This window comes from Phaenicophaeus curvirostris, chromosome 5, assembly GCF_032191515.1.
Source record: "Phaenicophaeus curvirostris isolate KB17595 chromosome 5, BPBGC_Pcur_1.0, whole genome shotgun sequence".
In the NCBI taxonomy this organism is placed as follows: domain Eukaryota; kingdom Metazoa; phylum Chordata; class Aves; order Cuculiformes; family Cuculidae; genus Phaenicophaeus; species Phaenicophaeus curvirostris.
In genome coordinates, this window is record NC_091396.1 from 34,048,139 (window position 1) to 34,074,860 (window position 26,722).

General features: G+C 35.8%; 1 protein-coding gene across 18 annotated transcripts in view; it reads right to left on the reverse strand.

The window, feature by feature from the left end:
• Window positions 1–26,722, reverse strand: part of GPHN (gephyrin) — a 288,977-nt gene that overhangs the window by 86,024 nt on the left and 176,231 nt on the right. For 9 of the 18 annotated variants that reach the window (XM_069858247.1, XM_069858235.1, XM_069858245.1 and 6 more), the window contains 5 exons: window positions 24,356–24,450; window positions 19,920–19,986; window positions 16,362–16,634; window positions 15,039–15,146; window positions 9,081–9,215 (listed from right to left, as the gene is read on the reverse strand). In XM_069858247.1, the coding sequence (XP_069714348.1) occupies window positions 9,081–9,215; window positions 15,039–15,146; window positions 16,362–16,634; window positions 19,920–19,986; window positions 24,356–24,450 (678 nt within the window). The remainder of the gene's footprint in view (window positions 1–9,080; window positions 9,216–15,038; window positions 15,147–16,361; window positions 16,635–19,919; window positions 19,987–24,355; window positions 24,451–26,722) is intronic. The other 9 variants (XM_069858253.1, XM_069858250.1, XM_069858246.1 and 6 more) reach the window with 1 other exon arrangement.

The following is a 26,722-nucleotide window of genomic DNA, read 5'->3' on the forward strand; positions in this document are numbered from 1 at the left end:
TACTTTTCTGTATCAATAGACAGCAGTTTTATCTACCAATGGAGATGAATGACCACCTTTCATCAGCCTTTTGCAAAAGTACCATTTGAACTGGAGATACTCTGGCAGACAGTCAAAATAAATTCTTGAAATACTTCCTTTTCCTGAGTGAAGAACAAAAAGCCATGTCAAGAAGATTATTAGAGAGAGAGCATGGCAGACATGAAAATAAAACATACTATTTTGTCTAAGCTAGAAACTGCTAAGTACAAAATGGAGTTAAAAGAATTTAAAACAAGGAGTACAAGATTCCTTAAACATAACAACAGAAAAAGAGAAAACAGAAATCTGTCATTCGAGTTTGGGAAGATATCAATGGTAAACTCAGCAATGGGAAATAATACCTTGCCTGATTTTTGATTGGTTATGATAATTAACAGTAGGGAAACAAAGGCAATCAATGAGAATTAGTATAAAGTTGCATTAATTTTGATGAGGCAACTGTTCTTATGAAACTGATGTAAGGTAGGACAGGAACATACAGAATTGTTGGGAGCACAAGGAAATTGCTGGCTGGAACATAACAATGTGTCTTGCTGAAAGAGGAACGGGGGAAGAGGAGTTATGAATATAGTTTGTAAACAAGTGATGCAGAAACTGACCTTATCTAGCATTTTCAATAATGATTTTGATAGAAAAGTTAGGAGTGCTCTCAGATAAATATGGGAAGCATCATCATTATAGAATATTGAAGTAATCTCATCAGCAGGTATTTGGTAACATTGAAGACTGCTGTAAAAGAAATGGAGTGAAATTTAACACAAATTTAGGTACTCTAAACTGCCATTTATTGTAAGGCAGCACTGATGTAGTGCTGAACTAACAAGATCTTTGCTACACAGGCAAGGACTTAACAGCTGGAAAGAAAGACAGAGATTATAAATCCATTGTACAAAGCATCAATAAAATCTTATATAAGTAGATGTAATTTTGATCAGTCCGAGGAAGGCAAGGTCTACAACAAATGCAGGAAAAGGAGTACTTTTAATAGGATGAAAACGAAGGAGTTTGACTTAGTTATTTATAAAAAGTGAAATCTGAAAGTTTTTATGCAGTTTGCTTCAATAGCAAGCTAATATATACTTCTGTGTAGGAATAATTCATGAATAATTTACAGATATATTAATAGTGGTACAGAAAAAATGGAAATGTGGAAGCACCAGGAAGCACAGCAGAAGGGATGTAAGAAAAACATGTTGATAGTTTACAGATTAGTAGTTCATAGCACTTCCATGTAGCTTCTGGGAAAATCTGATCAGTAAAACAAGACAACCTAAAATTATTTATGGACCAAAACAAAGAGTTAAGCTGCTGGGAGATGACGTTGGAATGATAAAAAACAGGTTTAGATAATGAAAACACAAGACAGCAAGCAAATCTCACATATTCAAGAGGTGGAACTGGATAGAGGGACAAAAATTGTCAGTTCTGAAAGAGTATAAAAGGCACATTCAATACTGCCTTCAGGGATATCAGTGTAAGAAGAAACCTAAAGAAGCTGTGGAGGATTTGATAGCTGGTGCCCCACATCCTATATATTATTTCAAGCAATCCTTACCAGACTAGGTCAGTACACATACATGGATGCCTGAATGTTGGACAGACTACTGAATGCATGTTTCTTTGCGCTTCTGAATATACAGATACGAAAGTGTGACTGAAAGTATATTTCTTTTAAAATAACATCACCTGCCTCTTCTATAATACCCAGCACTGAACTTTGCTACACCGTCACTGAATTAGTTACTATAATAAGAAACAGCTAGAAGAAAGAGGATTGTTGCCTATCCTTGCAATTATGGTTTTGAAATTTCTGATTCTCTTATCAAAAAAAAAAGAACATAGCAGTAAGTGATGTGCATTACTTATTATGTCAACAGTGAAGGAACAGAAGCAAGCTTGCCCATACCTGCCCTGTTGATTAAGATCAGGCTAATGTATGAATGGCTGAAATTACAGATACTAACAAAAAGAAGCAGAGGAAAAACAAATTTCTACAAAGAGATCACATGGCTATAAGAAAATTCAGCAAATAGATGCATATTTTTACTCTTGGAACCATATTTAATGAAGAAACAAAAATAAATCAATTGGCACAAGTAATAAGGACTAATAACCCCACGGAAAAGCGAATGAATGGAGATGGGGAGTCAGTATTGCCCAGGAGACCAACCCTAGCAAGACAACAAAATGGCCACCAGGCATCAACTGTTTCACCAAGCATTGCTGACAAGACCAGAACTAGATATATAGAAAACTCACCTAGTAAATATTTCTAAACAGAGATGCCTTCACAGTAATTTCTAACTGAAAAAGTGTGGGTTAAGGAAACTAATGTAAGAAGGATGCACATCTTTTCCTTTTCTTAAAGTAATGCCAAACTGAAATTATTAGATTTGGTAAGAAAACTTGGAACATGAAGAAAGCATAGTAATAAACGAAAACTCTTACTTCTAAAGCTAATTGAAAAAAAAAAAAAATTCAAGGAGGAACCGACAAGGTGATGCAACATTAGCATACATAGTTCAGAACTAATGCAATGTGTGTGTGAGCCATGATGTCTGTACTGAAAGATTATCTTCTTCCGTAAGGATACACGTGCAGAATAGTTACAATTTCAAAAAATCATTATTTTCAGGGAAAGACTGAGAAGCTCATTTCCGACATATTTGAAAGCTTCATGGACTCAGGAAAAGAATGGAATTCTGTAGCTGAATAAAATACCAACTGGTTACTAAGAAAGAGAAATGTAGGGAAGTTTTGCACGTTAGAGCTTCTTCATATGATTCAATAAATAATAGCTCGGAAAAGCAGCTGATTCTATGAATTCAGGAGTTGTTCTGGTTGCCCTGGATTGATATAGACAGCCAATTCCCAACTACTCTAAAATCCTGCTTAAGCCCTGCTATAAACAGTTCCTGGGCATGAGACAAGGAAGGGAACTGGATTTTGCCACCACTATACTATTTAACGCAGACTCTGGTTACCAGTGAATGTGATACCACTTGAAAAACAGATATCCAATAAATAAAACTAAGTCAAATATGTACCTCTAGTGAAATACAATGCTCAGCTTAAACCTTTATTCTACATCTCCAGAGACTTATTGATGGGTCTGTTTTAGTACTAACAAAAAACCCCAAATCCCCACCCATATATTTTTCAACCTTCCTACAAAATGAATGTTCCCTTTAGAAAGGATTTTAGTAGACTTTGCTTTTACTATTTGCCATGTATTTGCATTGTTTTTTTGATAACCCAAGCATACCAAGCTGCTTCTTTCTTAGTTATAATGTCTCACTTTTGAAGCTGTGGCATTTACCGTTTTTAACCAAGAGCAATCAGTATTTCTAACCAAAATATAAACTAAAAATAAGACTTCTAGGGATTCAATCATCCATGGTTTGCCAGGACAACACACTTTAAACAATGAGAAAGAGAGGCAATAATTATATGGAAAATATTCTAGTATCTTAACTAGTAATTCATTTGAAACCATTGCTGCACTGTATGGAGGAGAATCTGAGAGGATACAGTAGATTGATGTGCATTAGTAAGTAGGATTCCTCATCTTAGGGCAACTCTGGCTACTTTCTACTCCAATATACATTGTCCAGCATCTCTTTTCACGAAATATATTTTTTTGTTAACCTGGAATGTGCACTGAAAAAAATTAAAAAGAAAAAAACCCACAGAAATAAGCAAGAAAGCACTGGAACTTTTAGCAGGATCAAATACTTACTGAAGCCCATGTGTCTATAAACAGCTACCCGTTTTGCAAAAAAAAAAACCCAAACAACAAACAAACAAGAAACGCTTGCAGAGCGTGGAGTGTGATTTCACCCACCTAAACATCCTTTCCATTTTTCCACGCTCCTCAACCATATCACAGCTAAACAGCTGTGCCAAAGGACTTCCTACTTACTCAAGCAAATTCGTAGGCAGAAACTACAGCATATGCAAAAACTACAGCATATGCAAAATTAATAAATAAAAAAAATTGCTTGGGAATTTAGTGTACGTGTACAAACTTTAAAATATATTCACATAGTTGCCATATACTTTTCACCTTGATGGCCACCTTAAGAAGAAATAGTAGGAATCAAGATAAGGAACATAACATTTAATGCACTCAATGTACACAAAACACCTATCCTATGGATAGCTTGCCAAATCATGTCCTGAGCAGCATATTAACTATGAATTTCTGGTAAGTAACTTTATCTTTCTTTTACTGAAAAATAGTGAATATTTCAACTGAAAAAATTGTTACAATAATTGATACAAAAGCATTTTCCCAATTCTACTTGCTCCCATCTGCTAATTTCATTACTTCACATACTTGTATATGAAAAGTCACAATACTAGACCAAAATCATAAATCTCAATTAGCTTTCGTATTAATTTGTAACTCATCCGACTGTGTGAAAACTTACACTAATGAGCATGTTCAACAGTAAAGTTATGGTTCGTGACAGAAGGTGTCCAAAGCATCATTTTTTATTGGTATCAAGCATGAGAGATGACTGAGATAATAAAACATTTTTTTGCCACAGAAATAATACTCATCAGGCTTTTATTTTTTTAAAGAAAACTTTGACATGTTTTTTCCAGGCTTTTTTTTTTTTTTTTCCTAGAAATTCCCTGCAACCGAAGCATTTACATAAATTGTAAGTATGATATATTAGGAATATTAGGTCTGTCAACTCGCAAATGATAAAGAAAACTTCTTAATAAGAGACAGCTATAGAAATATAGAATATATAGAAATATAGCTGTCTAGCAGAAGTAGATGTACTATGCTGCAAGAAAGGTGTGGATGGAGCAGTGGATAGATGAGATGACAGTTTTGCTAGAATCTAAAACCTTCTGAAAAGCGGCCTTGCTTGCTCACTTCAGCTGTAAGAGACTATATACTTTTCTTATGTAGACATTAAAAGCTATCTATCACAAGTACAAATAGGTAAGGATGTAACTTACCACCACCAAGGGTTTTGTCTGATTCAGCGCAACTAAAAAATGGATAGCTAAAAAATGGACAGATAATCAGCAGGTAGAGAGAGACTTTTTCTTAAGCATAACATAAGGACTGTTGGGTATGAAGTAGTAAGATGGAAAAAGAAAAAACACTCTCATCTTAAAAGTGCTATAACGAGTTTCTTAGGCTCTTTCATGATCAAAGATAACACCAAAAGAAACTTTGTACATTGACGTGGAAGAACTGAACATCAGTGAGACTAATGATCTTGCAAAGTGAAATACTTTGAACACCTCTTGTCACTGAACTGTATTCCTGGTGACAATGTAAAATCTGTCCTTGGTCTTCTATATCTGCTTCATTTGACTTTGACACACAACTTTTCCAAAAATTAAATATTGACTACGTCATTTATGTATGGGAGAAGCAAAGACTTCAACTTAGAGTCATAGAATAACCAGGTTGGAAGAGACCCACCGGATCATCTAGCCCAACCATAAAGTCCAACTTGAAAGCTGTAATTTTTTTTTATACTAATATGGTCTCCCTAAGAATAGAATAAAATTATAAGTTTTAAGGAATGACTCAGTCATTTGCTCTGGATATCGTCTTTTAAGCTATCTGAAGTTACAGACCTAAAATTATATACTGTAAGTTTAAAGAAAGCCCCAAGAGTCAACATGAATGCAAACACTAAAAAAATTCTCCATATATATAAAAGACATTTTACACTAGGCAGTGTATTGCTTTTGTATCTTTAGAGAAGAGTGCATTTACATTCATGAAAATATCAACCACAAAAGTACACAAAAATACAGTAAGACCTTAGAATCTAAGCAGCTCCTGGAAATTACAAGAACAACTTGCAAGCCACGCTGTTTCGTCCTAAACTTTTGTCATGTGAGTATTCAGCAAATTCATCTAACCCTGTTGAGAAAGCAGTAAAACTCTAAAAGGACCAAAACTATACCGTAGAAGATAAAAATACCCGTCACAATCACTATCAACTTCATGTTTGAATGACTGAAGCGCTGTTGGTGCAGTTTTCCCCTCAGTAAAACTCCATATCTCTTATATAAATCTACTATACATATGTTTTAAATGCTCTTTGAGCTGCAGTGGATTTTGCTTGAAACTCAAATGTAGTTTAGAGAACAAGGAAAGTAATCTACAGAGATTTATTAAAAGCTAAAAAAAGCAAGTTTGCCTAGTCTGGGGGATATACTTAAGGATAGACAGAGTAGTCCCAATAGAAATTTGCCTTGAAAAGCTTAGACCTCCCAAAAGGCTACAGTGAAAAATAAAATTCCTTTTATCAGGAAATTAAACTTTTGAGGACTGATGGAAATACAGAGGTTTGAACTCAATATCCAATATTTACTACTTTGTTAGAGATTTTCAGAAAACATGGAAGATCAAGTGTAAACAGTAACGCAACTTTAAAATTAAAAGTTGTGTTTTGTCTACATGATCTGTATGTGTGTGTATATATATAAATAACATTAGGTTTTCCAAAATAGAATTATTCAGAGGTCAATACTTCTCCTAGCAGATCAAACAGGAGTATTGGTAATGCAGTCTCCCATACCTTTACTGCAATACCCTCATGCATTAGTAAGCTGCTACTTACATTCATTCAACAGAGGTGCTCCTGTCATTGCAGAAGTCTGATTTTTTTCAGAGACATACACACAACTTTCTGCTACTCGGCAAATTCAGTGAGAGAGGCTTAAGGGTTTATGTACACTTAGGACAAAATATCACAACAAGAAAATGGTACAACCCAATAAACTGGGATATGTAGTTGACAAAGAAATACAGTGCCACTAGCTCTATGTCTAGACCACCACTCCAAACAATACAAACAATCAAAGAAAATTAAATTATTTTTTTCTGAAACTTCCTCTCCTTTCTTTCATTTCAGTTATGCATGTTTTGGAGCCCTGAAATCAGTTCCTAAATCAGCAAATGAGAATACTGAAAAGATACACACTTGCAGGTAAAAGAAGAAAAATCCACCCTGGAATATCAACTGGATGCTGAAGTACAAGTTATCTGTGTTCTCACTACTGTGTGGATCAAGAGGTCCAGTGTAATTGTCCATACTGCATTATTAGAAAGCCAAGATTCAGAAGGAAAAACACAGGAAGTAAAGACACTCAGACAGATCGACAATCTTGAAGAATATGAATGAACCATATGTCTTGACAAATTCAGATAACGTTTGAGAACTTGAGTGTACTGAAAAGGACTGAACAAAAAAGGTAATGACTACTTCGTTTTTTTTTAAGGTAATGCATAAAATGAACCAAGAGCTCTCTAAGTGCCAAAGAAACTTATACCTTTGTGCAAAATCCAGCCTCTAGGTAATAAGAACAGATGAGATCACCCTTCGAGTTTATTTTCCATTTGGGCTTCATAGATCTTTCCCTGTATCAGCTTGTACCACCCACTTTGGAAAGATACCACAGAAAAGGTAGACTGGCTAGATGTTGCATGGCAATTCCTGTTCTAAAAGTGGTATGATCTCACACGTTTTCAATAAAATCTGATTTTACAGTAATACATTAAAAACAGGACTTAATGTGAAATACCAAAGCATGACCCAATTATGATAACAGCTCACCTCAACTAATTTCCCAAAAAGAGTTTGAGATTTTTCATCTGTTTCAAAGTTCTTCTACTTTCCTTCTGTAATTTCTGAATTTTTGAAGACAGTCTAGAGGAGTACATCCTGTTTCACAACAGAAAATCTTTACTCCTTCCCATTGTGATAACCTCCCCGAAAATATACAGGCCTCATCAGGAGCTATTTCTTAGCAGTGTTGACTCTGCTTTTATGCCTGGCATTCTTTGGTTTTCTTTGGACACTTTTGTTTTGTCAATAGGCATAAAACTCAGTGAAGTTTCTCTGTTTTGTATTGCTCTTCTGTTCTGAGTGTTTTAATATAAAAAGCTCTCAGTTTTTATTTTCAAGCCATGAGACAAGTAACAAACTTTTAGGAAAAACATAAAGGAGATGCTTGCAGAGAGAATTCACTGAACGTTTTCTTAAGAAAAGGAGACTATATAATGAAGTTGAAGTATGATGTCCATCAGAATAATTTTGATTCTATTACAGTGAATGTGAGTACCACATAAAACAACTCCATAGGATAAACCAAAACATTTCTATGGGTAGTTGCCAATAAATCTTGTTTGCTGACAGAAAAGAAAGAGACAGTAGGAAAGAAGGGCAAGCAGAATAATCTTCAAGGATCATGGTTTAGATGAGGAAGAATCCTATTTTTTGCCGTCTGCTATGGGTCTATTAGTATGTCAGCATCTGGTGCCACAGAAAGATCTTTGTGATGTGAATGCACAAAGAGAATTCAGACAGTTTTCTTCCGCTAAAGGGAATCCTGCGGAAGGTAAATATTACAGGCCTTGCCACTGGTCAATTCACTTAGTTTTTCATGTATGTTATTTAAAGTTTGATAAAAAGAGAACATAATAGAGTTCACCTCAATGGTTAAATAGTATAGCATAATCAGTAAGAACTGAGTAACAATCCCACAAGGTTGGCATTAAAACTTTCTTTCTATTCAATTTAGTCTGGTTTTTGTTTTGAAACGTCAGGCAGCAAACATCTAAGTTTAAGCAAAACCAGTTGGCTTGAAAGTGTCTTAAACCAAACAATAATAAAGTGGGGCACAGAACTGCCCCAGCCCAGGCTAGAAATTTGCACAAACGTTTTGTCAACAAAATACTACTTGCTTAACATTGTTATGAATGGCAGGATTATCTATGTTCCTGGGGATATTCAAAACATTCAAGGTGTAAAAAATTTTATATTCATGATTGATATTGCATGAGATTACATGTAACTTCAGTAACCACTGGTGGACCCACATATTAAATCGTGCAAAAGTACAGATGGAACGAACTATACTGTCTTGCATTTATCTCTTACTTAGAATTATACAACCTGGCATGCGAACCAACCTTGTTCAGCAGATGCAATACATTAATCTGATAGATAATATGTTTGAGCATGGAGCTTGCAAGGCATAAATGTACTTACTTTTGGTGTTGGACAAGATGCAGTGGAGAGACGAGAGGTGGCCTGGGCACGAGGTGATTCTGAAGGAGTAGTACTGAGGGAAGCTGTATCACGTGGGAGCACCTGAACACCACGAGAGATGATGGAATCTGGGATCTTAAAAAAGAATAGAGATGGAATTAATAGTAAAAATTATGAAGTACTTAAAACTTACTCAAAACCTTGTATCAAAAATGCAAGAATATTCCCTCCTCAGTTTGCATACCTCCTCATATGCAGTGCTGGCAGTGGTTAATGGCATGTTCTCATAATTTCAGTAACAAATACCCAGTAAATAAATAAGATCACATTCTAACTGAAGTAGCATAGACCATACTACTTGTCCTGAAAAAACTATGAAGGTTTTTTTAGTGATGATTTTTTTCATGAAGGGCCACAAAGGTGATTAGGAGACTGACACATATGTCCTATGTGGTAAGGCTGAGACACTTGGGTCTGTTTAGCCTGGAAAAGGGAAGACTGAGAGAGGATCTTAGAGGTGTCCCTCAGGGGTCCATATTTGGACCAGTATTGCCTAATATCTTCATCAATGACACATACAGTGGGATCGAGTGCTCCCTCAGCAAGTCTGCAGATCAAAATGAGTGGTGGGGCTGACATGCCCGAGGGACGGGATGCAATCCAGAGGAACTTGGGCAAACTTAAGAAGTGGGCCCATGTGAACCTCTTGAGGTTCACCAACGTCAAGTGCAAGGTCCTGCACCTGGACAGGGGCAACCCTTGGTATCCATATGGGCCAGGGGATGAAGAGGTTGAGAGCAGCCTTGCAGAGAAGGACTTATGGTACTGGTGGGTGAAAAGCTAGACATGGGCCAGCAATGTGCACTCACAGCCCAGAAGGCCAACTGTGCCCTGGGCAACATCAAAAGAAGCGTGGCCAACAGGTTGAAGGAGGTGATTCTGCCCCCCTACTCCACTCTGGTGAGACCTCACCTGGAGACTGCATTGACCTTTGGAGTCCTCAGCACAAGAAAGACATGGACCTGTTGGAGTGGGTCCAGAGGAAGGCCAAAAAAATGATCAGAGAGATGGAACACCTCTTCTATGAGGAAAGACTGAGAGAGCACGACTTGTTCAGCCTGGGGAACAGAAGGCTCTGGGAAGATCTTATTGCAGCCCATCAGTACGTAAAGGGGGCTTTCAAGAATGCTTAGTGGGCTTGTTGTGACAATACAAGGTCTAGTTATCCTAAACTGAAAGAGGATAAATTTAGACTAGATAAAAAGAAGACATTTTTTACAATGACGGTGGTTGAAACCCTGGAACAGGTTGCCCAGGGAGGTGGCAGATGCCCCATCCCTGGAAATATTCAAGGTCAGGTTGGATAGGGCTCTGAGCAACCTGACTGAGTCGGAGAAATCCCTGCCCATTGCAGGGGAGGTGGACTAGATGACCTTTAAAGGTCCCTTCCAACACAAACTATCCAATGATTCTATTCCATGATTTATTTCTAAGCTAGAATTTTAGGAACAGATCCTTCAGCTAGTAATATTAAACCACTGAAATGAATGGAATAACACCAACTCACAACAGTGAAAAAGTAGTCTTATTTTCAGTTATAAGGGCAAATCTATTATTATTTTTTATCTTCTGTCTCTTCTGTTCAGTTTTATCACCAGTTCCAAATAAAAGAGGTAGAAGAAAGCATTGAAGAATAAAGCTTTTCTTAGCTTCAATATACTGAGTCTTAGAAAGTCTGTTTTTTCTTATTACTGCGGTATTTGGGCCAAGTCAGGCAGATACCTCACTGGTTTTAAAATTGACTGGACTGCTAGTTTAACATAATGATTAATTTTTCACTTTTTATGTAAAACAGTAAGACAAATGACATATATCTAAGACAGGAGAGTTCATTTCCAATGTAAGTTCTAGAACACAAAATGCAGCAGATATTCCACTACAACACACTCTCTTCAAAGGCTTAATGTTATTTTATTTTCATTATCTTAACTTCTTCCTTTTTCAGAAGCAGCACTTCTACCAGATCAGATTGCTCTTATTTCCTGCAGTTCACTTTTCTATCACAACAGACAAGAAAATGTAGAAATTCAGATCTTGGATGAAATGTGTATACAAACATTTTAAGATCTTTCTCCTCATTATGAATTTCTTAGCTCAGAGTGATGTCCAAGTTCCAAGAAGACCACCAAAAGAAACCTTGTTTGGTGGGAAAAGCAGTAGCAGACAATAAAAGGAAGCAAGAAATGAAGATGTCAAATCACTAACACTGGACAGTTGTTTTTTTTAAATGGAGATGCTGTACCCAGTCTTGATCTAGGCATTTTAAGCATTCTTGCCTAGTAAGACTTTAGGGCAAAAAGAAGCCGTCAGAAAGGAACTCCTTCCAGGAACAAGCTTGAATCCTAGCTTTTATAAGAAACCCTGCTGCACCCTTAGGACCACTGTAAGGATACGAAGACAGCTTTGCTGCTTATCTCTGTGCAGTTAAATGACCAATCTTAAGATTCAAGTCATTAAATACTGGTTTTTTTTAATGTTGTTTTTTTTTTCTCCCATTAACTTCCTTGGTTCTCATCTATAAATAATGACTGTGTGCAACTTAGCAACCTTGAGTTTAGAGATACTAGGTTATGACCAAAGGGATTGTATTTCTCCATAAAAAGTGTTCCACACATTAGAGTTTCCCATATTTATAACCTGTTTATAAGTTGTGTGGAAACAGATCTTATTCTCAGTGTGCCACCAACTGCTTGCTTTCTGTTCTAGTGTTGTGTTTCTAGACTGACAGTATATTTCGCGAGTCAACATCCGTCAGCATTTAAAAAAAACCAAGTTTCTTCAGAAGATGGTTCAAGACTCAACAACTTGTGCTCCTATTTCCACTATAAATTATAAAATCTCAGAGTTTCTCTTTGCTATGGAGATTATGCTGAGGATATCTTTCTCTAGAAACAAGCAGAGGCCTAACTGGCCTCTACTTGGAGTATTCTGACTTGCAAATGGCATCTTAGAGATGTACTACAAAGACAGGTAAACAGGAACAATGATATTCTGATCATGCAATCAGTTTGTAGTCAGAAGCACCATTTCCCTCTTGTTCTCTTTTTCTCCTGAAATCTTATCTTAATTATATTAAATACAAAAAGAGATTGACATCCATAAATTTTACATTAGCATAGTTCCAATACTACCTACAACTTTTAATGATTCCTTTTAATCTTCATGACTAAGTATAATAAAGAAAAAAAATTACATTTTGATAAAGGTATAAAATATAAAAAGCGATAATAGAAGAAAGAATAGGTTTAAGTCTTCAAATCAGACTTTTTTCTTACCCTCCTCTAACAAAAAGCTGCACACATCTTTATATGATTGCGTATGAGTCCATTAGCTCTTTTATATACTCCAGGATTCCGAAATACAAATACAATACTGCTTTTGCAACTGATACCATGATCCAGACCTCCTTGGATTTACTCTGGTTACTCTAGAGTAACCAGATAGTACATGTTGTCACATCCCCTCCAGGCAAGTAACTGCTTCTCTCTTCTTTTTGCTCCCCATCATATCCAAATTTTATCTTATATCACCTTTTTCAGAACAAAAAACTCTCTCTGCAACAAAGTTACTGAAACAATTCCAGTCTACATTCAAATGCCTGTGAAGTACTAATTCTTTCCTGTGAGAAAATTTAAGTTTAATAAAACTTTAGTTGGGACATTAATCAGAAAAGGAAGCTGAAGATAAAGAGAAAAGATGGTTCCAAGCATTTTATTTCAATAAGAATTTTTCCCTAATCACTACCTTTATAGAAAATACAGGTGCCATAAAGCAATCCATATATAAATCTGTCTATAACCCTTAAGTTACATCTTGCTAGCTTTCCCAGACACAGAGAGAATTAAGTTAGTTCACACTTAGAAATTTTGCTCTCAAGAGGCGTATTTCTCTAATTTGTCAGTGGAGTGTGTTGTATTGCTAAAATCAGCATTAATATTCCCTTTAAACAATTACGACCTGCTGATTACAGAGAAGGTTCTAATATGTATATTTCATAAACATAAAAATATGAGAGACATATACTGTTCATTAAGTGAAAGGGACAATAGAATGTGATTGGTATTTCTATGCATATACGGTATGTGCTACAGGGAATGTCTCTTTTTTTCTCAGCTATATTTAATAGGTTTTTTTCCTCAAAATACAATATAGGCAATCTAAGTCTCTAATCAAGGCAACTTCTTGTTAACCCTGTTAAAGGGGCTGATAAACCCATGAGAAATTTCAGTGTGTCCTGGAGCCTGGAAATCTGCAAAAAAAGAAGGGCAGAAAAATGACTGCATTTTTGATAGCTTTTTTCCCCCCTAATTTAAACCTTAACAAAGTCCCGCTCTGAGTATTTGCCGTACCCAACCCCCCCAAATTTCTAAACTTACTTTCCATTTTGAAACAAATTTAGTAGAGGGTAGAGGTCTCAAAATGGGGTACAATAAAACTAAGCTCAGTGAAAACAATTTCTATTTGCATTGCCTGGAGTGGAAAACCTTTTGTAACACACTGACTGAGAAAGAAATGAATAAAGTGACAGAGGAAGACATCCGCCATATCCATCAGTCATTGCTTCTACAATTTTTATCTGATATGATCTTTTCCTGAAGTGCTATTATATTGGTTTAAATATTTTTATTTTTGCATTAGAGAACTAAGTGTTGACAAGAAGGGGAAAAAGGAAAATACATGAACTCTTTTATTCTCTTTTGCCCAGGACTGGAACAAAGATTGACAGTGCTGCTCAGGTACTAAGAAAATAAGCTGTAGATGGAAGTTAACCATGAATATTATACAAAAGCAAGAATGTATTAAAAACATAGAGAAAGAAGACTTAAAAAACCCAACAACTTTCTGAAAAACTAGCTAGCTCCTGCTCTGAGTTTGAAGATCTGATTTGGATTATAGGATGCATAAAATATTAGCTCAAGAGTAATTTGCAAAATGGCACAGAGGCCCAGATGACAGTTTAACACTGTGCTTCGGAAAGGTTGAATTCACTGTTCTACTGATACTGTATAATATTGTGCTAATTCAAGTTTAGTAATCTAGTGATGTATTTCCCTAAGAACCTGCACCCCATTTTCTGGCTGACATGTAATGAATGGGTCGAAGCACAACCTTCCCTGGGTCAACTGCCTTCCTTAGGTTTCTCTAATCTAAAGTTAAGAATACAGTAAATTACATTTCTTTCCTGATAATACTGTGGCCATTTATCTATCCTGATTCAAGCCTAGACCTTTGGGAGACTGAAAATACAGTATTTTGTTAGAGCCCAAGTTATAACAGGTTATAATAATCTAAATCCTTTTTCCTATTTATTGAACTAGTTAACTACTATTCACTAAAATCCAGTGATTTATAGTAAGTCCAGTGTACCCTGACTTCTCAAGTTTTTTCTTCTGTTTTTGAAAAATTCTGCTTCTAAATAGAATACAAAACTAGGGGAGAAAACAAGTGATGAAAGCGAACTATGAACATCCAGTGCAAATACTGTATTGTTTTGACAAACAAACTACTTAGGAGAAAAAGCAAAGCAAGGCAAAAGAAGAGAGAAAAGTTACCAAAATTTCATAGCTCTAAAGCAGTAATTTTAGCAGATTATTTTAATTATATTCAGTTATTGAGTATGTTAGATGATTAAGCTGACCAGTAGTAAGAAAAACAGGCTTTATAGCAATGATTATCTCAGCAGCCAAGTGATTCAAACTGACAGTGCACACAAACTTTACCTTGTTTAGCCCTGTATCTTAAGCAGAATATTTTCTGCAGCATGTTCTCTAAAAGACAGCACTGATGCGTCTTTGTTAAGAAAATAAATAACACTGTCTGTTCACACAGTAGACTAGGAGGCAGGCAATATATTTTTAGCTACTGTTAGTGCAAAAGCCTCTTGGAAGCGTCTCTTACCGGTTCTCCTGCACTGCCTGCTGCGTGATGGCAATAATTGATGAGACCAGGGATGGGCTGTTCACCTTTTGCCATGATAACAGCTGAACTGGTGTAGGATGGATGTTTCTAATGCACAACACATAACAGCTATGAATACAGTGACAGGAAAACATGAAACTACACAAGCAAATGACTGAAGGGGAATGAGATGAAAATAAGTGTGACACTGAAATGCCAAGCTCATATGAGCACAGTTTAGATCTCAGGTATTTTCTGCCATTAAAAATTGCATATACTGTTTACCTATAAAAAAAAGAATCCATTTAAGATTTTAATTAATAAAAACTGAAGCTTGCAAGTGACAATTACCTTAATGTATCACTGCAAAGATACATGTAATCAGTATTTTCTGTACATGAGGAAATGATCTCCCACTGCAGCTGTCTTTGAAATGTCAAGATGTCTTAGATCTGATTTACACTTTTGGAGTTAGAATGTTGCTGCTTTAGTTTAGGAATTATCACTTTGAGTATAGTTAGACTTTCAATTCCCATGATAAGAATTAAAAGTACAATTTCTGGAGTAACTATAGAGCAAAGCAGTTTGGAAATAAACCTTTCCAAACACACAGGAAACTTTCTCTTCCCATTTGAAAACCAGAGACATAAAAATGAGGTAAACATTTATATGTTGCTTCAAATGATATCTTTCTTTGGAAAGTATTTAACATTTGAACGGAAATAATTTGCGAGTTGTATCTAAGTTTTTCCTTTCGTAGTCTCAATTTATTATTTTGGTTTGATTAATGTTGATCTATGATTACTGATTAAAGCAAAGCTATAAAGACATATAGTTTTGTGGTGTATTTTCACATCTCTTACGTGGGTATGCACAATTGAATATAGTAGTCTGGATAGCACATTACTTAACCTGATACCTATTTGTTGTACTTTGTATCAATGTTTTTAGAAACCTTTTTCTTTTCAAAACGGATATTATAGCTTAGAAAATGTTGCTGCATTTCCTTAACATGCCACCTACTGGACTTTGCATGTTCAGGCGTGAGTACTTTGAATTAAAGAAACCCACTGTCACATCAGAATGGTATAAAAATACATGTTATTGTCAACATAATAATATATCTCCCACTGAAACTTGAGATCACCTACTGAAACAGGATTAATATAACTTTGCTAAGGTATATTTCTACAAAACATACCTAATATACATGTGTTTTAGCACACAGATATCAATGTATAGTCTTTAAATGGAAATGTATATGGGTGGAAAGTACCTGAGATAGAAACTAAAGAGTCTCTTAGGGAAACAAGCCAGACTCACCTTAGCTGCAATGGCTGCTGCCGTTATATGTGAAGAAGAACTGTCCTCTGTTGAGGCAACTCCACTATCCTTCTTCTCTTCCTCCTCTTCTTCACACTGTACTCCTTTGTCTTCTGTCTGCTTGTGAGGGCTGGTGGTTGGAGGTGGAGAAAGAGGAGGTGGTGGTGAAGGTAGATCTTCAAGCTCGTCGTGTACCTCCTTTACTTTTACAATGGCATCCCGCAAAAGATCAATGGCATGAGGTAGGGCTGGCAGTATAAACTGAAAGCATTCCTATGCACAACAAGAAGAAAAATGATCATGAAAAGTTACCTGCAGTAGTAAATAGAGATCTTTCAGATTTACCTTTAAAAGATATTCCAGATTTAGATGCGTCTTTTCACCCGATCGTAAATAAAATCTTAAACGCCCTATGCAATTGCTGATATAAGGTGAAAAAAACAAACTCAGAACTTCAGCAGACTGCATATAAACATTAAATTACTGGAAAATTATGGCAGTGTCACAAGAATGAATTGCCATGGCAGTGCAGTTAGGGAACACAGACATAGAGAGAAAGCTGACACGATTCCTTTTTTTGCACTTCAATTTTGTTTCAAGCATAAGGAAGATTTTTAGAAACGTATTCCAACATTTTAGAGTATCCAGAAAACAAATGTTATGCATTTGTAAATAGATAGGGCAACAAATATTTTCAATAAATAAAAGTTACTACCTAAAAACTAAAGAGCAGACCATCCTTCAGAAATACTGGAACTTACATAAGCCGCTGTGTAAGTCAAAACCATAACTCACACACACTGTATTTCCTCAAAGTGCCTAAATAAGAACCCATCTTTCAGTTGCTCCTTTAGAAGTAATGAAAACTTTGACTACTTCATAGATTTATAAATTCTTTAAACATTGAATTTGGTACTCTGAACAAATGTAATAAACTGGATAATCATGAGATGCTGTATATAACAAATATTTGTTAAGATGTATTTGTAAATATAATTAAGAATGACGACTTCTAACGCAGCTGCAAACCTCTGAGCTACTGAGACTCCACAGTATTATTTTTTAAATGGTTTAAAATACTGAAGCATACAACCATCATGACTTCAGTAAAAAAGCAGACCTCAAGACATAGAAACGAAGGACAACAACCTGTTAACCAACTCATGCAAAGGTAAACTAACAATTGACTCATCAGAGAAGCATGTTCCCCATTCCTACCACTGAGATAAAGCCTTGTTGGCATGACTGTTAACGAAGAGGTTCCCAGTAAGTACTCTGTAAGCTCGTGCTATTTGCAAAACTCATTGTTCTAGGCAATTGCTAGTATAATTATGAAAATTGCCATAGATCAAATTATTTCAATGAACATCTAATAATTTCATACTTTATCTTCTTTCACAATATTAAATACCTCTTGCATGGCTGAAAAAAAAAGAAAACAGAGAAGAAAAAGACAAAACCAGAAGTATTTTACAGATCTTCATTCACTGGTACATGCCACACAAATTCTCTGGAGAAAACACATTTGGCATGCACTGGTTCATTTTGAGACGGAGCATTTACACTGCTACCACTTTATATTAGTATTTTAGTATTTTATTAATGACATATGTATACTGTTGCAATTTCACAGCTTTCTATAAACTTCCTGTATGTTTGTATAAATACAATGGAAAGGAAATTATTAAGTCATAGAAGAGAGAAATCAGAAAAATTTCTCGTAGCAACCCATCCTGTATGGTTCTTGAGATCCAGCCTGTAATGGAAAGATTTTCTCTCCTATTCATCTTAAAAATCTTTGCTGAAATCTGATTCTTTAAAGATATTTTATATTAAAATAAATTGTGACAGAACAAAGTAACATCTTGACAGGAACAAATAAATCATCGGTTCATAAAAAGCTTGCTTGTATAATGAAATCATATTAGTTTTTTTCTTTTCCAGCAGAATTACCTTTTTTTTATTTTTTATTTTTTTATTACTTTATATTGAACTATTGTTAAAATACATATGAACATTTCTTTCATTTCTTTTCCTTATCCTCTTTCTACAATTTACCTGTCTTCACAGTCAGAGTGCCTCAGGGCAGAAAATGACAATTTTTTCTGTACCTAGCATGTTAGGAGCACTACTGAACTAACAAAATCCATTACAGATTGTAGGTTATTTCATCTTTTTCATAACTCAACAAAAGAAGTACAGACTCCTGAAAAAATCTTTTCACAGGTGCACCAGTTCTCTAAGATGTGGGGCCCACTGCTGTGTTAAATACATGTACAAACCTGTGACTTCCCTCTCACAACTGGAAGAGTTTCAACTAGGTATACTCCTAGCTTGCCATCCTCCAATGCTTTTTGCATGTTTTGAAGGCTTTTTAATTTCTTTTCAATTACAGATTCTCATTAGACTTCCTAAAAAGGCTCTAAGGAATGACAGAATCACAGAAGGGCTTACTGAGTCCTTGAGCTGAAACATGTACCTGAAAATCAGTGATGTCTGCTTAAGATAACAGCATTCAAAACACTTCCTCTTCAGCTTTCAGTGACAGCTCACATAAACACTCTTTATTTATCCTGAGATATAAGTCTTCCAAGCAATAGTGACTTCAGGGCTATGCTGCCACACACATTAGTGGTGTCTCTTCTGTGATTGGGTACTACTAGTTCAGAAGACATTGATAAATGACCAACTACATATTTGTTAGAGGCCAGAGGTACAGATGTTTTTTAACAAGGTCACTGAACATAGTCTGAGTCCTGGACAAATATGTTTGTGTGACTGATGGGGATCTATCTTAATAAGTTTGCATCACGTGTACAGCCCACTATTCAGCTAAGCAGTATTTGTGTGGAAAAAGCTGTTTTTCTGGACCTATCAGCCAATTACACAAAAAGAAAGAAAACTGGAAAGATCTTTCCTTACTTACACACACAAAAAATTCCTCCTTATAGTTAATTGTGTTTCTCTCAGCTATTCAGTCAGAAAGTAAGCACAAATAAAAACATAAAGCCTAACTTCCCAATGAAGGAAGAACACAAATTGTATGAAAGGTGTAAAATCTGATACCTCTACCCAAAAGATTAAAAAATTCCTCAGATTCTTTAAAACAACATTTCTTTTTTTTCCTTCTTGCTGACCTGACCAGAATTGGGAATATTCTTCATATTCCAGCAAGTTCTATAATACACTAGGGCTTCTTCTGACTTCTGTGTGAAAAAGAATGCTTTCTTGGAAGCTGTAGAGAACACAAGGTTCAGGTACAGGCTGACTGGAGAAAAAGAAGGAAGTCTAAGAGACCATAAGACTCTTCATTAGCACTGCCTGCTACAGTGACTGCTCTCTTGGACTACATGTAATGCTGTTCTGGTCTCACAATACCTTCAATCAGATCAGACATGCACTGTCCCTGACTGAGCGTGATGGTGCATTCTGTTACATGAATATATATTTCAATTCACTTTTGTAAAATTTGTTGTAGTGGGTACTTTCTACCATTCAGAACAATGGGAGATACTCATCCTGGGTCCTCAGAGGCAGATCAGTAAGAACACTTCTTACCTGTGACCCTTTCTTGCTACCTGGCAGATTAATTATGAGAGTTTTTCCTCTGATTCCACACACAGGTCTGAAAAGAAAGAAACCCAGAGTAAAATTCTTGCTTGTAACTTTCTTCACTGTAAAAACAAGAACAGAGCATTTAAAATAAGTTCTATTATTTATCGGAACTTGTAAACTTAATTTCCCACATTTAAAAATACTTGCTGATCACGTTCTCATAAAACAACTCAGGAGAAATTGAGCTCCAAAGGCATCAAACAAGGCTGACAGAGTCTAACAATTTAATTGACAGTATAAACACTCGCTAGATTTCCATCATTTTTAGATCTCTATAGGCTCCCTTAATTCTATCGCTTACTTGTATCCAATACATTTTTCTATTTAGACATGCAAGATTCTGTTGTAATATAATTGATGGTGTCAAACACTGTTTTCCTTGCCAGGTGAAAATAGTAAGTCATGGTGGTTGCATTAATTCAAATATGTCTTCTGTTTTTTTAAAGATGCAACATAAGAAAAGCACAGAGGGACGTAAATCTCAAGTGAAAATTGCACTTAAGCAATTCATATCTAATTTTCTTCCCCCTCAAAAAAACATTAAACAAACTATCAAAGATGGAATACTTTATTTTAGTTTTTGTCTTTACGAAACTCCTTTGGTCATGATTCAGGGCTGAATATTTAGATATCCATGTGCTGAATATTTTCTGTTGTTTAGTTTGCCTTTCCTCCTTTTAGTTAAATACTTTTCAAGGAAAACAAGAATCACTGGATTTTGTCTTGAGGTTGTAAAGAGCACTTCATGCTTTTCTCTGCTGTTTACAAAATCAGTGATAAAACCCCAGAGCTGGGATATAAGGATAAGAAAAAGGTAAAAAGGATAAAACCAAACCACAAAGAATCAGAGGCTATAGTTGAGAGAAACTAACGATTTCTTTATCAAAGCATAACATGAGCCATAAGTGAAGACAGAATAGAAAAGAAAATAATTTCTTGACAGAGCATTACCAAACATTTTGGGGTGAAGGACGTTGTTTGTGGGGTAGCCAGGTTCCCTGGATTTCTTCTTATACAAACAATTCTCTGTGATTAATGTCATTAATTAGCAGCATGGCAATTTCTATCAGGTATTCTAGTGACAGCTACCATAATGCTCACAATTAAATAGCATGAAGACTGTTTTTTCTACCACAAAATGAATTTCCGATATCACAGTCAAGCCAGTCTGAAGAGGAGTCTTCTTTTCAACTGGCAGCTTGAATACTGCCTGACTTCTAGCCTCTATTTTCCCATATTCACTTCTCGCATACTGCATACCCTCAGTTAAGAAGAAACTCCAGGTAGATGAGGAATGCTCTAGTGCAATGCAAAGATGAAGAGCCTGAGTTAAAGAAACATGCCTATTACTCTTGTTGCAGTAGTCAAACTCACAAACTCAATCCAGTAAATACCATACATGGGAAATGGTTTATGACAGATTCAAAATAAAGGAAATAGGAATTATACACAGAGGAATTAAAATGAGGTGGAATTGTGTTTGGCAGATAGCTCCTTTAGCATCTTCATCTTGGCTAAATGACCAGTTCAACCAATCAGCAATAAAAAAGGACCAAACCAGCAGGGATTCTCCTGAAAGCTACAAGTTTTGGCTGCCAATAATCAAACCCAGTGGCTCAAAATAGAAATGGAGCTGCCAAAAATTTCTCGAGAGCATGCAAACGTAAGTAAAAGTACCCAAGAACTGCATGGCTTGCAAAAAAGACTGTCTGTGCTCACAATATAAAAGCACACAAAAAGTGCTAATTTGAGAGATAAATTAATAATATTCCTCCAAATGTAGAACAGTTGAAGGAGATGCTGTGGATCTCTGCCTTTTGGTGCAGCGGACAAAAATTTTAAGAAAAAACAAAGAAGTCTGAGAAATAAGAGTACAAATAGAAGCAAGGGAGTGGAAAGCAAAACAGGGTACAGAAGAAAGAAAAAAAATGGATGTGGGAGGAAACAAATACAAGTCTGATGCAAAAGTAGGAATGGAGAACATGATCCTTTTTGGGGAAAAAAATTACCTCCTTGGGAAAAAAATATGGCAGTAAAAGCAGAATAAATACGCAAAGAGACAGTGTGTGCTCTACAAAGCCTCCATCATTGGCACGGCATGGGTAGGTGACAGGTAAGGGATAGGGTGAAGGGAAGAGATAATTCTGGGACAACAACAGTTTTGGAAGGTCACAGAATAGAAGAGGAAACACTTTCAGGAAAGACGTAAAAAGGTGTATGATACTTTAAGACAGTCCCTGCGGAACCTTGGGAGTGAATCCAAACTATATGAGTCTCACAGCCCCTCATTTGCCTGTAAATATTTGTGAATCCAGTCTACAAAATAATTCACGCTTCCTAATGCTGCCTCTCAGGAAGACAGAGACTTGTAACAACTTTTAAAAGTTCATGTGATGAAATTCGACATGACTGACCTAATGTTTCCAAACCTGCAGGTGATTTACGGAAGTGTCAGGTTAATGTCGTGTAATGGAACTTCTGCTCTTGTTTCTTTGAAAAGTCAACTAAATTACATGCAAAATTACCCATCAAAACTTCATTTAAAAATAAAGCCAAAGAGAGTTTAGGGCAAGTGACGTTTAATGTTAAATACTTTGAAGAACTGGGATCTACATTTCTCAAACTGTGTACTTAAAATTAGTGTATGTTTTTGACCTCTCATAACATGTGTCTTAGTTCTGACTGTAAGGGTGGATTACAATGCTGCCTCAGCTTGCAGAATTTTCTATGAAAATATATTAGCAATTTGTGTCTTAGAATAACAAATGATGTAGGAGAAAGCCCAGGGGAAGTAACTCTGCATTCAGAGAAGATTCCGAATAAAGAGCACCAAAACTCACATAGGATTACACATCAGACAACCAAATCAAAGAAAAGTAAATTTCTTTCCTCCATCTTAAGCATTTGCAGAGGAATTCTACAAAAATATGTAATCGTAGCACACACGTGCACTCATGCAGAACCGAGATCGCACAAGAAACCATAATGCTGTAATTTTATAATTTTTGTGTATTTAACCTTATGATTTATCATAGAAATAATGGACTTCTGCATGCCAGTTACTTTTAGGCCTGAAATAAAAGTCTTCACTGGGAAATTTTTTAAGGCCTAATATGATTGCAAGCAGTATCTTTGTAATGTTATCTTCCATCACTGCCATCAATTACCATTGAAAGCGGCTGTAGTTAAAGGGACATTTTCTTGCTACATGTACGGAAGAGTCAGGTTGCAATCCAGCATTTTGTTTCCACTACCATTACAACATCCTTTCAGCCATCCTGATCACACAACATACTGAATCAAACTTGTTAGTATCATTGAAATGGCTAACCTTTTCTTGATCAGAAATAGAACAGCTAAATTAACCTGTTCCCTCTTTGTGGTAGCATTCTATTATCCTTTAACTTCAAATAAATGCAAACTGTAATATGAAAAATTCAGATAAAAAAATTGAAATACTTGCTCATTTGGACAGAATCCAAAGGTGTTAACTTAGTAATGTTGCCCTTTCAGATATGCAATACGTGACAAGAAATGTTATTAAATAACCTATCGAATCTCTAAACCTCTCATCTAAATGTTCTTTAAAAATGCAAGTTTCTGAATACAAATTTGTAGATTTGAAAGTTCCTTCATTTCTTATATAATTATTTTCTTCTTGTACCCTCATCACATACTGAGAAATCAAAAACCTGTAACAGCCATGTTTCTTAGTTGCCCTAAAACAATGTGCAAGCACAAACTAACTTATGAAAGGTATTGGTATTACTAAGTCTGTCATAGTAAAATGAGGTATTTTGAAGGAATAAAATAAAAATCAACTCCAGAAAGAAACACAGGATAACAAGAGATGTCATTGATAAAAAAGAAACACCAACAGGAAAAGACAGTTCCTAATTATTTAATAGGAAATAACAAACTCTAGGAGATAAAATACTGTATCTGAAAGCATATCATTTAACTTACACAGAGAGCTTTTGCTGGTACTGGAATAAAAGCAATATCATAACAACACATTTTTATTTACCAAAGGTTTGCCTGTTAAACAAAGCATTTTAGTACCTCATGAACAACTTGTAGAAGAACTCACTCACCACCAAAACGCCACAGCTCTAGGATGAAAAGACCACTGTTTAACAGCATACATCAATACTACAAATAAACTGGCACAACAAATACAGGAGGATGCAATGTCTAATGGAGACAACATAGGCAATTAAATGAGAGAATGCAATTACCATTCTTCAGTCACTTCTCTGAAGTTGACTTCTAGTCTTGACAACAGTGGTAATCTTCAGTTGTTTGTGTACAGTCATTTCGTGACAATGTGTATTTCTAAGGAAACGGGTCAACTCATATTTTGAAGAAAATAGTCTTACCTAGAGAGCATACCCAGAGGAGTAACATTGAGTGATCCCATCAGCATTGCCAGGGCCATCCCTGGGGCTTCTCGCTCTATTACTTCTTTAGTGGCCTGCAATCAAAGATTAAATAGCAAAGTGAGTGAAGAATTAAAGAAAAATATGAAACCAGCTAAGCTTTGGGTATGAATATCTCTTTTTATTATTGTTTCTGCCAAGACACATCCTTGCTAAATTCTCACCACTGAAATATGTTAAAGAAGTTCCTGTTGGCTGTGTAAAACAGAGAAAGACAAGGAATTGGACTAAGCACTTTTAGCTGTACCATTAAGGCTCCTATAGAAAATGTCAAAAGTCAGGACCCTATATATACAGGAAATGTTAACCAACGCCACACAAATAACAACAACTCCTTCTAACAGAAAGAAAAGAATGCTTGGGAATAAGCAAAGAAAAAACCAAATGTAGCTGCCTTCTCTTCCTCATCAATCTCATGTGCATTTTCCCGCTGCGATTTTCCCAGGCATGAGAAAGGTGAATTGGTCTGTGCAGAAGACAAAAAAAAAAAAAAAAAATTTGCAAAGGGAAGTCCATGTAGCAGGCAGGCAGGAAAACAGTAAAATGGTAATGATAATGGCCAGAGGCTGAGGCCTTTCCTTTTGATCATGTCAGAAAAAGAGCATTTGTAAACAGGCTGGTGGCTTTTATTCACAAGCGGTCCATATGCAGTGGGCACTGAGAAGCCTGGAAGTAGAGTCTGAAAATTCTTGTCTTTCTAGTCCTTTTTCTACCCAGGGACTCAGATGGAAAAAATATTCTCCTGGGACATGCACAACCTTCCGTCCTTACTTCCTAACATAAATTTTCTCAAATGCACATTCCACCCAGTCTCCCAACCTCTAACTTTAATTAGCACAGAACACCTCAAAGGCAGGTTACAGTCCTATCCTCTCTTAATTTGCTTCACAGTACTTGGTATTCAGTGGATCAACTTGTTCCATGTTCTCAAACAAGATCCTAAGTTATGTGGCACAATTAAAATGTTAGCAATGCTCATAAAACTGTGAAATCCATTGTAAAACTTCCAGCCAAACTACAACGCTTTGGTGGTTGAGCTATCAAAACAAAAATACAAAAACACATCTTAAATGTAAGGACACTCTGAATAAGCTAAATTTTCTTGGCAGTTTGATACAGCCGAACAATAAAAAGCAAGAAAACCAGACAAATTATTATGTAGGAAAAATTACATTATAAATCACATCCTTGTAATTTTGTAAGCTCCCAGTTTACAAACAGAAAGTCACAGAGATAAAAAAAAACAGTATTAACACAATGCCATCCCTATAAGAAGGATCCAGGAGTCCTACACTAGCTATATAGCCAAAACACAGGGAGCAATAAATAAAACAGAAAAAAGAAATCCATGAACAGTACAGATATTCAAGTGGCAATATTCTTAAACACTGCCACTAACATTTAACATGTTTTAAAGGAATATGCCAGTGTCAGAAGACATCAGGCACAGCTACCAAGTAAACCTTCAGATCTTTTATTAATAAGCAAACTTGGTATGTGCTCAGTTGGGAGGAAAAAAATCATTGGTTTGTACAAACCCAAGCAATTCTAATTCAGTAGCTGACAGCAGTTTCTTTTATTTCAAGCATACCATGTTGGTTTTAGTACCTGCCATCCTCTATCTACTCAGAAACAGAAAAGGCATATAAATACAACACAGTATCTGTGTTTCTACACAGGGAAATTAGAGGAGGCAGGCTAGGAAAGATGTCAACAAAACTAAAACCTCTCCACCGAGGGAAATTGCCTGAAGATACCTGCTGAGGTATCAAATTATCAATCACATTGAAAATTCTTTAGACCTTTCACAAACCTTAAGATTTTTAAAGTATAGAATAAAAAGGCATTGCAACAGTGAAGGAACGCTTTGCTGACAATGAATAAGTTAGTGAAACACACAATTCTCTGCGTGTGCATACATAGTAAGACTATATCTATGCCTTTTATTTTCACCTAATACCATGCTTCAAAGCTATCTATTCAAAACTGGTTTTAAATATATAGAACATTTTGAGATTTCTTTTTTGCCCTTGAACACAGTGACACTTTAAAGATATCATTAGTTAAAATTCTAAACAGGCTTCAAAGGTAGTACAAGATGCAAGAAAGTTCCATAAACAACGATCCTGCAGCTCAGGAAGTTCAATGATATTCAAGTCCATTCTCCAACTTGACAAAAAAAATGACCTTCACAAAATGTCACTGCTAGCAGGCAATGTGATTATTAAAAATGTATAGACTAAGCAACAAAATCTGAAAGGGCAGAAAGTCCAAACAGCAGTACAGCCTCCAAAAGAAGTTTCTAAA